The sequence below is a fragment of the Lipotes vexillifer genome, unplaced genomic scaffold (assembly GCF_000442215.2).
Source record: "Lipotes vexillifer unplaced genomic scaffold, Lipotes_vexillifer_v1.1 scaffold543, whole genome shotgun sequence".
Classification (NCBI taxonomy): domain Eukaryota; kingdom Metazoa; phylum Chordata; class Mammalia; order Artiodactyla; family Lipotidae; genus Lipotes; species Lipotes vexillifer.
The window spans coordinates 1,970,643-1,986,787 of record NW_006799055.1 but is presented as its reverse complement, the minus strand read 5'-3'; the positions used below and the strand labels follow the sequence as shown (position 1 = coordinate 1,986,787).

Below are 16,145 nucleotides of genomic sequence, written 5' to 3'. Positions count from 1 at the left end.
TAATGATAGACTGAAAACTTGTAGTTTTCCCTTAATTGACAGCAGAGTGCCTGTATGCCTCTACGTGTGCGTTTTTCCTAACCCACAAATACATCTTTCTCTCTCACTCACTCTGGTTTTGTTTGGTTTGGTTTGGTTTGGTTTCCTATCTAGACACTTCCTTTAACACTGCTCAGGCATTCATCCTCTCTATGAAGCCTTCTTTGCCTCTGTTCAATTGGTACCTTGATTATATATGCATTTTTCATATCACAATGAGTGTGTTCTGTTCACATGACTTTGTTAACCACTAGGTTATGTCCTCTTTCAGAGGGAAAGGTGTGTGTTTTATTCATCATTGCATTCCAAGTACTTAGAACAGTTCTTGATACAAAGTAGGCTCTCATGTTTAGTTGAAAATACATTTTTCCTTCAAGGAATAAATAATAGTTCAGATAATTTGGAAATTAGCTTTTACATGAGATTTTACCATAATTTCCATTCTGTGCAATGAGACTTCTGTCTGTAATCTTTTTGGCTCACCATCATGCTCTGTGTTGCTGCCATCTCTTTTCAGATGTCATTTGTCTTCTGTTGCTTATAATGGTATTTAAATGGTATTGATGCCTTAGGTCTTTTCATTCAGTATCACATAAAAGTTTTACTTTTGGTTTGGACTTTACTCTCTGGCTATTTATTGAAGAAACTTAAATCTGTAGCGGCACAAGTTTGGGGATCTCTTCTACCTAAGAGGAAAGGTCTTGGGCTAATTATAGGTTTTGGGGGTGATGGGGAGGAGGGAGAGGAATAATGAATTCCTTTCTGGAAAAACAAACATATAATGAGAGCTGCTGGGGCGGGAGAATTATACATTGGATTTATTTAAAACCTTTTTTTTCTATGTTGCTTAATGTACTACCATGAGAATAAATTTCACTAAGGTAATAACTGGCTCAGAAACAAGTTTGGATTTGTGAAGGCTCTAAATAACAGAAGAACATTTAAAGCAATAATTTTCTTGCTTTCAAATGTATGACTAGAATTTAGGTGTCCTTATATATATAGAACCTATTTGACATGTTGTGATTTTGTTTAAATAAATATTCTTTGATGTGTTGAACTTTTTTGATAGGATCATCTTTAGCCCAGACGTTTTCTAAAATATAAATTTTAAATTAGTGAAGGCTTAATTAAGGCTATATTATTTTTGCTATATGTCAGAGCCTTATAGTTGTGAGCTATGTTATTAAAAATAACTTGCTTTAACATTTTTCATCTGTAATTTGGTTCTAAAGGGTATATTTCTGTTCTCATTCACAAAAGTTGCTTGTGATGTAGACACAGAGAGTAATTGAATTGGTTCAAGATTGCATAGAGGTGGAAATATTTTAGCTTCATGAAACTTTACCCACTGCTATAATTATTGGATAGATGGGTAGTCTAGTTTCCTTTCTTATGCAAGTTTAATTTTTGAAGAATGTTAATTTCAACTATTTGCTTCAGCAGTCTTAAGGCAGAACAGTGAGTAAACATAGATTTTCTTATTTTAGATCTTAAATTAGATACCTTTCCAAGAATGTATCAGTATTCCTTAAAGGGAAAAAATATATACAAATTCCCTTTAAGATGCAGTTTAGTACAAATTTGCTATAATTAATAGAAGTAAAATGGTGGAAACTGTTCATTAACCTTCATGTATAAAAAAATCCCTGCCAACCACTTTTAAAATTGTTTACTAACTTTACTATAATATTAGCCAATGAATCTGTGCTTTTATTAGGCTACTTAGTATCAATCTGTTCAAATTACTGAGATTTATAAGACCAATGAAATTTGTGTATTTTTTTGTCTGAGATTGTTTTTCATTGAGTACAAGTTTCACTGAGTACAATGCCTGTTTAAGATAGATCAATTTGTACTCTGCCCTAATGGGCATAGAATTTTAAAAATTAAAAAAAAATCCATTCCTTGAAATTAGCTGCTGCTTCTAAGTGGGGTGGTTCTCAGTAGGAAATAAGGTAGTGGGATGGGGAGCAGAAAAAGATATAGTGTGAAGAAATTTTTTTACCTGTATTTTGTGCCCTTGAAGCCATTTCTTCATATTGCAGTGAGAATAGGTAAGTGCCAGTGGAAAAAAATTTGCAAAGCATTTACTTTGCTGATAAGTTAATTTCTGTTCACTAAACTCAGATTATAATGTATTTCACTAAAACAGTTGTTGTTTTATGTAATACTGTTGTTAGGACTATGGGTTATTTTGGAGGTGTGTGTGTACTGGGGGTGGGGATGGGGAATGGGGGGTGGTGCTAAGGACATTAGAGGGAGTGTCTTAGAAATTTTACTTGTTTCCTATTCCACCATTCTTGGTATCTTCTGTATGTTAGTTATGTTAGCTTAGATTAGTATGGGGGATGTTAGGAGTGGCCTGGTTTCTTTCCTTCTTTTTCCTAGCCAAGGAAGTATCGCCTGGGGATGCTGGAGGAGAGGCTAGTTCCGATGGGATCAAAGGCACGAAAAGCAAAGAACCCTATTGGCTGCCTTGCTGACAGGTGTAAATCAGGAGTACCCATCAATATGGTTTGGTGGAACAGAATCACAGAAAACAATATACAGGTAAAAATAATTTTATTAGACATTTTTGAAAAGTGAATATTTTGGCTGCTTTCTGTGTCTGTGTGGGGTGGTGTGTATGAGATTGGATGACTTAGCTGATACACTTAGGTTTTTTGTTTTCTTGTTTTTTTTTTTTTTAAATCAAAGTAAGATTAGTGGCCCATTCACTAACTAAATGATTTTGTTTTGTGGCTTTTTTTGAACTTTCTCTGCTTGTAGTATATTTTCCTATTCTTTCGTTTAATTTAGTTTTTGCCTTTTGGATTTTGTTTATAGTTAAGTTTAATTATTTTTAATACACAAAGTTATACTACATTAAAAAGTCATATAAAATTTATTACAGAAAATCTCATTTATTTGGAGTCTGAGCAATAGAAAGCTCCACATGTTGTCTTTTTGTACATTTTTACTAGGAGATAAAAATTGTGTGTAAACTTGTCAAGTGTTGGCTGTAAAACCAACTTCAATAGTATGTTGTCTTAGAGTTATTATACATTTCAGTCTTTGCATTATCTGTGCTAATGAAAATGAATTTTTATAACTCAAAGGCTAGCTTTTGTATGACTCTGAATCTGAAGTACTTACAAAATAATTTGAATTATATTCTATTTTAATTTGGATTATAATTATTATAGTCTCATTTAAAGAAATTGGTAATTGTATAATAAAATAGCTCTGTTGACCAAAATTTCAGTTTAGTTGGAAGTAGAATATCTTTCATCCCAAACTTTCTGAGTGCATTGGTATTTTTTTTAATATATTGCTAGCCAAAAGCCTGTAACCTCACATACACATATCACACACAGAAAAGATATAACGGAGTCAACAACTTGGTTTTATTTCTGTCAGCAACTTTGTATTATGAAGGGGTTCCACAGTATTTTGGTCTGTTTAGTGTTAATGCCGTAGCAGTATCTGTGTTACCTTGGGCACAGAAATAAAAAAAGTTATTCCCAAAATACTGCGAAACATGTTATTTGTCTCAACTGAAAATTTCATAGTATTTTTCTAAATATAAGGAAAAACAGGGAAATGGAGGGGGCTGGTCCACATAATCAAATACTTAAAATTTCCGTGGAAAGTTTGGGATATGTCCATTATGAATAAGAATTCATAATGGACATATCCTTTATGAAGGATGTTTACTGAATTCTTCTTTTTGAGATCAGGAGAGAAGTTTGATGTGGATTGTTAGAATTATTTTCCAGTTTTAAAAAGAAAGTCTGAAAATAAATTGGGCTCCAGTTACGTAAGGACAGATACAGGTGGAAGTGAAAGTGCATGTAGGGTGCAGGGGAAACACGGATGATGCAGAGGTACGGCCACTTGACCGCCCCCCGCTGTCCCCCGTATCTCAAGGGCGGTTTCAAGGTACTTCTCTTTAGCATAGCTTGAAAAATCATTAGGTTCGTTTAAAGAATATATGCTAGGATTATGCTTTATTTTTAATTAAAAAGCTAATAATAGATTTGCATTCAGTGTGCTAAAGATTGAATTGATGCTATCTGAGTCTAATATTTCAGATACTGATATTATTTTGTGTTTCAGATAGTTCAAATAGTTCTTTTTTAAGGATGTAAGGAATGACTTATTAGCTTGATGTGATGTTGGAGGGGCAAGAATGCCTTACGCTATCAGTCATGTGTTGAAGCATTGAAAAATACCCACCCGGTGTCCGTTACTGTCTTTGCGGATTCCTGAGTTGGGTACCTGGTATTGTTTATTTAGAGCAAAGATTATGTCAGTGCAATTTTCTTTTCTATTGGGGTTTTTATCTTTTTGTTGTATGAGAAAAGTAACTTATATAAGTCAGTTCTGTACCTATGCTTTTAAATTTTGTATACGTTTACCTTCAAATATTTTAAAGATTTTTCACATATAAAAATTTTAAAGGATTGTGTAGCCAGATATATTAATCTTTCCTGTTTCATTTGTTTCCTTTCATTTAAAGCTTAGGTCTTCTCAATCCTAAGGTTAGAAAAAAATTTATCTATATTTTATTTTAGTGATTATAGCTAAGTTTCTTAAATGGTTACCTTGTGCCACGCACTGTGCTAAGTTCTTTACATGTATTGTCTCTTTTGGTCTCTTATGGGACAGTTGTTATTGTTAAATGAAGAAACATCTTCAGAGAAGCTAAGTAACCTTAAGTTTAAATGGTAGTCGGTGGAGGAACAGAACTTTGAACCCATGTTTGTCAGGCTTCAGGATCTCTTCACTTCTGTGTAACATAGTTCTAGTTGTACTAGAGCTATGATTGATGTAATTGTCTAAATGGTTAACTGAACTTCTGTAGGACAACTTTTTTTGAGGATGAGAATGGGTACGTAGTTTTCCAGACATGGACTGTAGCTTATGCATAACTCCACAGTATTTGTAAGGTCAGTCTTTTTTCCTCATGATTCATCTTTCTTTTTTCTCAGTGACATTTAACTGCCTTTCTTTCTGGAACTTTAAATATTTGTTTACACTGATTTCTTAATCTTGACCTAACATCTTTTTGGAAAACAAATTTTGGAAAAACAAGTTTTTCCACTTCTGAAAACAAAACAAAAAAACCCAAGCAAACAACTAACAAAAACCTTAAAACAACAGCAGAAATTTTCTCTGAAAGTTTCTACCTGGATCATTCATAATTGCATTTATTCTCTTCAGTGCTGCATTTCTTTCAAGAGCCCTATGATTCCCAGCCTTTTAGTACTTAATAATCTTTTTATTTATTTTCTACCGAGAATCTTTTGATATGAAAGAGGCTGGCTACTGAACACAGGACATTTGTAAAACAGTGATTCATGCTTTCATTTTAAAATATATAATATGCTAATTAGAGAATCAAAGATATTTAATATTTTTCTTATATTGTAGAGGTAGCTTGGTGGAGGCCACATTTATTTTTCATATGGCTGTTTGAAATATTGATCATACCCATCTGGTCTCCATTACTACTTCTGTGGAGTTCCCACTTGGGGACCCTTGAAATAGATTCTAGTCTTTTCTCTGATTTCTTTACAACCCATTTATTCCTTCAGTGCTTGGAGTTTGGTGTTATCAAAAATTTTGCTGGAAACAAATCCCAAAGCTTGTCAGAGGTCTCCTGAATCACCAAATCCAACAGTTTTATCCAGTACTTAATGCTGGCTGGCCACTTTTTTATTTGAAGCTCTTTCCTCATGCATTCTTGTTTGTTTGTTTGCTTGCCTATTTATTTATTTATTTATTTATTATTGGCTGTGTTGTGTCTTCATTGCTTTCTCTAGTTGTGGCGAGCGGGGGCTACTCTTTGTTGAGGTGCGCGGGCTTCTCATTGCAGTGGCTTCTCCTGTTGCAGAGCACGGGCTCTAGGCACGTGGGCTTCAGTAGTTGTGGCACACGGGCTCAGTAGTTGTGGCTTGTGGGCTCTAGAGCACAGGCTCAGTAGTTGTGGCGCATGGGCTTAGTTGCTCCGCGGCATGTGGGATCTTCCCGGACCAGGGCTCAAACCCGTGTCCCCTGCATTGGCAGGCGGATTCTTAACCACGGCGCCACCAGGGAAGTCCCCACCACGCATTCTTGACTCTGTTTCATCCCTGCTTTTTGTGAGCTCCTGTTCTTGACTCACTTATTCTTTGCTTTCCTGTGTATGCCTAAGATTCTTAAATTTTTATTTCTCTTAAAACTGTCTTCTCAGTTCAAGACCCAAATCTTTCATGCCTCTGGTATCTTTGCATGTAGATGTATATCCCTCTATCACTACAAAGTCTAGAACTCAGTGTATTTTTCTCTTCTCCAAATCTACTGCTTCTTTTATATTCTCTTTATATTCCTTCTTTAGTTAATGGCTTTATCATCTTCCCAGTCACTGAGAGTACATAGCTTCATTTCTTCCCTGTCTTCTCCCATATTCTACCATTTATTATGAAAAGGAAACTACTGAGGTTTGACTACCCATTAATTGAAAGATGATACATTGGACAATTTACATTTGCCATCATATTAAGGCTTTACCACAATAGTGACATATTATCCCCATTTGAAAAATATGGAAATTGCAATTTAGACAAGGCTTATTGTTCGTATGTGATAGAGCTGGGATTCCAGATCTATTAAATTTTATATCCTGAGATTTTCCTGCTATATTGTCTGCCTCTAATCCCTATTCTTCAAAATTCCATGGTATCTTTTTATCCTTTCCTTTCCTTTTCCTTTCTTTTTGTTTTTAAACATAACTGACATATATACCCTCAGTGTATCTTCTGAATAATTTTTGTCAAATCCCTTCAGGATCTGTTCAGCCTTTCTAGGGCTATCTCTCTTTAACTGTGCACACGTACTAAATTCTAATCATATGGAATCTTTCATACCTCATATAATATGAAATACATTGTCAGTTCTCTGTACCTTTTTATCTCTGTACCATTGTTAATTGAGCCTAAAAAACTTTCTTCCCTTTTCCTTTTTAAAATTTATTTTTATTTAATTTATTTTTTTTGGCTGTGTTGGGTCTTCATTGTAGCATGTGGGTTTTCTCTAGTTGTGGCAAGCGGGGGCTACTGTTCTCTGCGGTGCACGGGCTTCTCATTGCTGTGGCTTCTCTTGTTGCGGAGCACAGCCTCTAAGCGTGCGGGCTTCAGTAGTTGTGGCTCGCAGGCTGTATAGCGCAAGCTCAATAGTTGTGGTGCACGGGTTCAGTAATTATGGCACACGGGCTTAGTTGCTCCGTGGCATGTGGGATCTTCCCGGACCAGGGCTCGAACCCATGTCTCCTGCATTGGCAGGTGGATTCTTAACCACTGCGCCACCAGGGAAGTCCCCCCTTTCCTTTGAGAGTAGCTCAAATGCAACCTTTTCTGTAAATACCTGCTCAAACACCTCAAAGAAAAAAAAAGTTTTCTTTTTTTACTCTTTTCACAATACTTAATGTTATTTCATTCTGTCTTATATTGGTTGTTTACCTGTCTTTTCCAACTGAATTGTAAATATGTGTGACTAGGCATGTGTTGTTTATTTTTGTACCCTAAAGGTATTTTGCTTGTCTCTAAATGTCATTGTATAATTTTATTTTCTTAGGCAATATGTGAAATTTTTGGTAGTTTAAGAATTTTATATATTTTGAAAAATTGATCATAGGTTGTCTGGGATTTATAGCCATCATATATTACTATTGTTTAGTTTAATTATCACAATTGATTTAGAACATAGGGTGGTGATTTTTTTTGAAATGTTAGAGGATCTTCTCTTTTTCTTTTTTAATTCAAAATTTAACATTGTAGAAATATTCTTGATATTTTTCAGTCTTCTGAGCCTGGTACAAGTTTGTCTTCTTGACAGTGTTATTATGTGACAAAGCTCCTCTGTTTTGTATTTTTCTCATGGTCTCAGTCTAAACACCGAGCAGGTGGTAGATGGAAGGTCACCTAAAACTCTGCATCAGCAGTTCTTTATTTCACTGAAGTGCAAGTTCACTTTCATCTTTCCTTAGTCTCTGCCCAGATGATTGCCCATTCCTCTGCCTGACCAATCTGCATGTGAATTCGAGATTTTACATTTGTTCTATGATTACGGTTCAAATGCCGTTCAGGATTGAACTATTTTATCACCTACCTTATAGAATTATTGTGAGGATTCAAATTTCTGTTTGAATCTATTATTTGTATAGTGGATATTAAATAAATGTCCATTCCTCCAATTTGACCTCATCCCTCCTAAACTTGGTTTTTGTTTCTGTTTATTTAGGGTGCTGTCAGTTATTTATATTCAGATATGCATGGCATTGTGGTATATATGGAAAGAGGCAGTGACATTAAGTGTCTCTTAGGGGCTCTCATTTTAATGCTGACTCATTTGAATAGTTTAAAAAATTACTTTAAAAATGCTTTTTTTGAAGGGATAACAGTGTGTTTCCATCCTTCATGTAACAATCAGATGTCAACTTGAATGAAAGGATGGGAAATGCATGGTTTTATAAACTTCTCGGAGTATTGCAGGTTAAAATGTACCTAAAAGTAATGACATGTTACATAAAGTCTTACATATATATATATATATATATTTTTTTAAATTTATATTTATATTTATATATATAAGACTTTATGTAACATGTAAGTCTCATTTTGTCTTAGACCTTTGGAAATAGTGGAGTTATGAATCATAAATTATTAGTATTACTGTTGTTTTAGTTTACCCCCAGAGTGATGTAAATGAATGAGAACTGTTGGACTGTTGGGTGTATTAGGAGATTCATACTTGTTAACATCTCTTTTGATGGTGTTTTTCCTCTTGTGGTATGATTAAATGGCATTTCTTATAAGTATTTAATTTGTAAGAATGCTCACATTAAAATCTCTTGGCCCACAAATTCAGCTGTGAATTCTAGTTGCTTGTTACTGTTGCTTTTAAGATCCCAGGGAGGTTTTGGAAACTCACCGCATATGCTTCAGTCTTTAGTTACTTACTGAATTTTGGTGTTATTTCAGGAGATTCCTAGTCTCTATGCCCCAGGAAATGAGATCCTTTGGGCTTTAGATGGAGCGGATTGGAATTTATAAGAGTGATGCTTCAGTCCATCTATTCAGGGTTCCTCAGGACTTTGAAAAGTTATAGAACTGTGAGGCAGCTAAAATGATATTACTATATAAGTTCTGATTTCTCACCCACAGCCCATCCCAGACCCTCTTCTTTTCTCCTCTTCTCTGCAGCTGCTATTCTAAACCTTTACCATTCACCTCAGACCTGTTCATCCCCTCTGTCACTTTTGAGTGACTTGTGTTCTTCAGAGGAGGGAAACAAGAGGTCATTGAGAATGAATTGCTTCAAATGTTGGCTTTCTAACTGTGTACAACATTTGCACTTACACCCTTTCCCACTATTTTTCCTTTGGTTGCAGACAAACAGGTGTTCCTTTACTATATCCTTCAGAACCTGTCTTTAGTCCCTCTAGCAATTTATTTCATTATTTATCCCTTTTCAGTTTTAGACAGCCTCTCCCTTGACATTGATGTCTTCTTCCTAGCTTGGTCTTCCAGTACCAAGGAGTGCTGCGTGAGGAAATATTCTGTGGTCAGTACATTTGGGAAACTGTGTGATACAATTTGAGAACTGCTTCCTACTTGTTGCTAGTTTTTCACCTTTCACTCATCCCTTAATTCCCAGCGTTTTACCTTTCACTTTCACTACTCTATTGAGACTGTTTTTGGTAAGCTTACCTAACTACCAAAAGTCACAATTCTTACTTGACCTCTACTGCGTTTGACATTGTCATCGATTCCTCTTTTCTGGAAACTATTGTTCTCCTAGCTCTGAGACTGTTCTTTATTAGTCTCTTTCAGGGGCCTCTTGTCCCTTGCCGTGCCCTCAGGAACTCTCCCAAGCTCTGTCCTTGACTCTCCTGTCTCTGCACACAGTGCCCCTAGGTGATCTCACTTATCTTCATTACTTCAGCTACTCCCTAGTCACATTTGACTCTCAGACACACACACACACACACACACACACACACACACACACACACTACCTGCTTCTGAACATCTTCATCTATATGGCGTAAGACTTTAAAAACTCAGTGTGTCTAAAATGAATACTATATCTTTTCCTTCAAACCTGTTCTTTGACTCACACACATCTGTACACACTTATGCACAGCTATATGCCCACTCTCTGTCTTGGTTATTGATATCACCCAGTTGTGAGTTCTTCATTCTTCCATCTTCCATATCTGCCACATTCTTTGGCCACTAAGATCTGTTGATCGTGCTACCTTGAAATTCTCTTCACTTTTTTTTTTTTTGCGGTATGCGGGCATCTCAGTGTTGTGGCCTCTCCCGTTGCGGAGCACAGGCTCCGGACGCGCAGGCTCAGCGGCCATGGCTCACGGGCACAGCCGCTCCGTGGCATGTGGGATCCTCCCGGACCGGGGCACGAACCCGTGTCCCCTGCATCTGCAGGTGGACTCTCAACCACTGCGCCACCAGGGAAGCCCTCTCTTCACTTTTAATGTTACCAAAGTACAGTTTAGGCTCACCTCCACTTCTTACCTGGACTATTACTATTGTAGTCTCTTACCTGGTTTTCTGCTTCTGGTCTTTTCATTCAGACCACTACTTGGTTGATTTCTCATCTTTGTCATCTGTTCTTTGTCATTAGAATACAATCCAAGTCTCTTAGAAAGGCATCCAAGGTGCCTCTTGATCCCTCAGATTACTGCTGCAGACCTACTGAGCAATTTGCAGCACAATGAAGAGAGTAGCATGCTCTTCCTGCCTTTGCCTTTGAACATTCTCTTTGCTTGCTGTGCCCTTCTCTCTGCCTTGACTCAGCAAACTTGTCTTTTAGGATTCGATTCAAGCATATGGTCTTATGACCTAATTAGACAGCTTTAAGCATTTGTTCACTTTCCGTAGCACTTCACATTGCTGTAATTAATGTGTATATAACTTACAGGCTAGCAGTGAATGGCACACTATAGGCAGTTAATATTTTTTTTTGATACACGGATGTTCTGAGCTCTTGGGAGTGTGGAATTGGGTTCAGGGTACATTCTGTACCTGTGAAATGCCAGCCTGTGAACTTCTAGAACGTAGTGCCTATGTTTCAAATATTTTGTTCTCCACAGTGCCTAGCACAGCGCCCAGCACATTGTCTTTTATTATTAGCTATTCAGATAGTTGACTGAATTAACCTGGATTAACGATTATTTGGTGAGATGAGTATTTGGCCAAATTTAGTCCTGAATTTAAGTTTTGTACATTTTCTTAAGTTTTCCTTTGGTATAGTTTCATGACATAAAATATCATTATGGAAAAATGTTTGAAAAATCTTAATATATGTTAAATTTTATGATTAAATGTGGCAGGATTCTTGGTTAGAGAGAATGACTCCAAGTAAATCTCTGTTACCATGCAATGTGACAAATAGATTTTACTGATACATAGTTATGGATAGAAGATGCACATAGGTATACAAGATAGTTACATGTGTAAAGTAATTATTGCCTCTGGAGTGTGGTGATGGTCTTGCTGTCTCCTGGACTACTCGTTAACTGACCTAGATGGATATTTCTGCTTCTTTTAGGGAGAGCAATATTTCTTCCCAACTTTATTGAGATACTGGGTTGGCCAAAAAATTCATTTTGGGTTTTTCTTTAACATCTTATGGAAAAACCCGAACGAATTTTTTGGCCAACCCAATAGTTGACACATAAATAGGAAGAGTAATATTAAGAATGAACTATAGGTAGAATATTGAGAGTACCTCTGTGATGTTTAATGGTTACTGTCATTGGAGAACTTTGACTTGTAAATAACTTTTAATGGAAGAGCAAGCATTTCATCTGTTTTTTAAAAAAATTTATTTATTTTATTTTTGGCTGCGTTGGGTCTTCGTTGCTGTGCATGGGCTTCTCATTGCAGGGCACGGGCTCTAGGGCATGCGGGCTTCAGTAGTTGTGGCCCACGGGCTCAGTAGTTGTGGCTCGCAGGCTCTAGAGTGCAGGCTCAGTAGTTGTGGTGCACGGGCTTAGTTGCTCCGCAGCATATGGATCTTCCCGGACCAGGGCTTCCCGGACCAGGGCTCCGCTCCGCGGCACGCGGGATCCCCCCGGACCGGGGCACGAACCCGCGTCCCCTGCATTGTCAGGTGGATTCTTAACCACTGTGCCACCAGGGAAGCCCCTCTGTTTTTGTTTTTAAATGCCTTCTATCCTCCAGATACAGATTTTGCTTTTTTTATATACATTGGTCCTACTCGTCTCAATTTGAATATTGCATATTCTCTGTGAATTCTTAATACCACTCCATTCAGTGATGATGATATGCAAAGAAAACATAGTAGTGTAAGTGGCTGCATAATTTACAAATCTTAACAAACTTTCTTAAAACTTTTTTGTAAAAGTTATATATGCTTATTGAAAAAAATTCAGCATACTACAGAGAAGTACAAAGGAGGAAGCAAAAATGTCCCATTTCCTCACCACCTAGAGATAGAATCTTCTTTTAGCACTTCAGTGAGCATCTTTAGTTAGAATCCTTTTACACACCTGTGCACATGCACGTACACACATTCTGCCTCTCCCTCCCTCCCTGCCCAACCCGTTCTCTTAGGCATATGCACACCATTTTGCAAAAAGCAATTCAGTATAATTGCTGTATTGTAGCCTAATTTTACCTTATTTTTTCTCAACAGTGGTATTGGCCTATTTTCATGGTAAATAAAAATATATCAATTCACATGATTTTTTAATAGCTACACATTATTGTATATACCATAATCCACATAACCAGATCCCTATTGATAGATATTTTAGTTATCCCTCCCCCCACCACTTTAAAAAATCATTTAAAAAACTGTGCTAATGGGCTTCCCTGGTGGCGCAGTGGTTGAGAGTCCGCCTGCCAATGCAGGGGACGCGGGTTCGTGCCCCGGTCCGGGGGGATCCCGCGTGCCGCGGAGCGGCTGGGCCCGTGAGGCGTGGCCACTGGGCCTGCGCGTCCGGAGCCTGTGCTCCGCGGCGGGAGGGGCCACAGCAGTGAGAGGCCTGCGTACCGGGGGGGAAAAAAAAAAACTGTGCTAAATGGAATCTTTTCTACTTGGGCGATTTTCTTCTTAGCCTAAATTCCTAGATGTAGGAATACTAGGTCATAGGATATGCTTGTTTTTCATTTTGATACATAGTATCAAACTATTCTCAAGGATAGTGTTACCCATTTCTGACAAACTTTATGAAAGATGAACTAATGAGCATCTTTGGAAATTAATGTGCCTATAGTTTCACGCTCTTATATAGAGAGAATGACTTTAAGCTGAGTTCATAGAAATTTTTTTGTTTATCTCTACCATAACATAAAGCCTATTACTAATTGATTTTCATCTGGCAAGTTCTGACATACACATGCCACTTTGCCCTTAAGATAGTCAGATTATTAGTAGGAGAACTTATATTTAAAAGAACAATGGTGTGAATCTCTTGTAAGCAGTAGTAGTCAACTTTCCTTCACTGTCCCCACCAATTTGAATCTGATTTATTTAGAGAATCATATTTCCTCTATTGGGTTGTTTTATCAGAAGGCCCAGTTTACTTCAGAAAATTTGTAAATTGTGGTATTAGACTAATTTCACAATAGTAGTAGTGATTTTTGTTGTTGTTTTGTTTTTTTTTTTTAGTAGTAATGTTATATGTTAACTTTTATAAGATGAAACTTGACTGGTCTTAAAATATTAAGTTTCTGAATAGCCCAGAAGTTGAGTATATTGTGATAAATTTTAAATTGACCGTATTTGGACATGCTTGAAATCTGGAGAAATAACAACCCATTAAGGCAAAAACAAACAAACAAACAAACAAAAAACATGTAGAAATATGAACTTGGAGGTTCTGGTTAGCCATTTGACTTCTCCTTTCTGTCTCACTCTGTTCCTCTTTATTCTGTGTTATTCATGAACACTGAACACTAGTAAAAATCGCTCTGAATAGTGGTACTCTTTATGTCTGTCTCATCTTTTTATGTCTTTTTAGATAATTTTCTCAAGGCAAAATTCTTGCCTATTCCTGCCTTCCTTCTTCATCATCAGTATCCTCTCTTCTACCTTTCCAGGTAATTCACTGCTCTCTGCCCTTGCCAAGACACAGACACACACAGACATACATACAACCCTCTACCTTGAGCATGAATCTTTTGAATTAGTCCAAAACTAGGCCCCTGTGTCACTCTAAAGAGAGAAGAATAGTAGTGAAGATTGGAGTCATACGTTCTGGAAAAAAGTAGATATGGCCAAGATAAGTATCAACATTTTATCTCTCTCTCTTTTTTAATGATTTAATTCAGTCAAGGACAGTGGAGACTTGACCTGATCAGTCTTTGGATTTCAGCAATTAAGTCATTAAATAAAACTTTCCTTCTCTTTCTTTCTTGCCGTTTCCCCCTCCTTTTTCTCCTCCTCCTTTTCTTTTTCTGCTTCTCTCTCTTTCTTTTATCCTGGCTGAAAGTAGAAGATGGATTTGAGTTGTGCAAGACTGGAGTCAGGTTGGTCCGTTGGGATGATGGTAGCCTAGACGAGGGCACTGACAGTGACAGGAGTAGAGGTAGTTGAACTGGGGAATATTTAGGACGTAGAGTAGACTCCATGACGTGATGCTGACTTAATGCTTCAGAGATAACTGCATTGTCAGAAAGATAGTTGTGACATAATTTATCTGTTGAGGAAAGAGATTGTATAGAAAGCACAACAAAACTTGAAAAACCAGCTTTATAGGGAAGTAATTGATTTGCTCATAAATAGTTTGAATTAATAGTTGAAAAACACCTTTTTACTAGTGGGTGTCTGATCTAGCCAAAACAAGGAGTTGGCTAAATTTTATATATTTATAACTTAGGCTCAAATTAGGAATACCTTATGTTTGGAAAACATCACCACAAAATTTGTCTTCTGGCCAAGATGGAAGAACAGGGATTAGACTTACCCTCCCTCCAGAAACAGCTAAAAAACTGACCAAAATATATGAAACAAGTTTTCAAGACATTAGGTATCAGGCAGTGAAAGACAATGATCCCTGATAGATGGGAAACGAATGAGGTGAGCTCCCCGTGATTACTTTAGCTCACTCTTCGGGGGGCGGGGGGGAGTTTCTGATCCTGGTGCCTGGAGCGGGAACTCGGGTGGAGCCTAGTGATCTGTCTAATTAGGGAGACCAAACTGCAAGTTTACAGAGGCCAGGCCGGATGCAGTTCACAGAAGAGTACTGGAGAGGAAAGAGCTCAGACATAGGACTGCGGACACTTACAGAGACTCTCCTTGCCTCTTCAGCTGAATACTCATCAGAGGCTGTGAGTGAGGAGGCTGCCTGAGCTGGAAAAAGAGATTCCTGAAAAGATGACAGGAGATAATTCTCAGAGCTCACACAAGGCCAAGAATAGTTCCTATTCCCACATGCCAACATGGAAGGCATCATAATTCATGAAGCATTAAGTAGGGTAATGGGAAGTCTTTTGCCTCAGTAGTGGGACCAAATTAGCCTTAGAATAAATGCTGCCCTAGTCTTAACTAATAAAGGTTAAAAGCAAGACCTGAAAGAATCAGACTAATTTTTAATCAGTTTAATGACAATGGAGAACAAAGCTCAAGAATATTTATAGAAATAGAAATATATCTAGGACTTCCCTGGTGGCAGAGTGGTTAACAATCCGCCTACCAAGGCAGGGGATACGGGTTCAAGCCCTGGTCCAGGAGGATCCCACATGCTGCGGAGCAACAAAGCCCGTGTGCCACAACTACTGAGCCTGCGCTCTAGAGCCGGTGTGCCACAACTACTGAAACCTGCACACCTAGAGCCTGTGCTCCACAAAAGAAGCCACCGCAATGAGAAGCCTGAGCACTGCAACAAAGAATAGCCCCCGCTCGCTGCAGCTAGAGAAAGCCTGCGTACAGCAGCGAAGACCCAACGCAGCCAAAAATAAATAAAAAGTAAATAAATTTATTAAAAATAAAGAAAAAAAACACAAGGCATCCTTAAATATATATATATATATATATATATATATATATATCTCCAGCACCCAAAAAGATAAAAGTGACAATATTTGGCA

At 37.4% G+C, this 16,145-nt stretch overlaps 1 protein-coding gene across 1 annotated transcript in view; it reads left to right on the top strand.

Moving 5' to 3' along the window:
• PAN3 (poly(A) specific ribonuclease subunit PAN3) overlaps positions 1–16,145 on the top strand; it is a gene marked incomplete at its 5' end in the record, with an annotated part of 117,980 nt that overhangs the window by 26,743 nt on the left and 75,092 nt on the right. Inside the window, one exon of the mRNA XM_007471440.1 lies at positions 2,431–2,592. Coding sequence (XP_007471502.1) covers positions 2,431–2,592 — 162 coding nt within the window. The remainder of the gene's footprint in view (positions 1–2,430; positions 2,593–16,145) is intronic.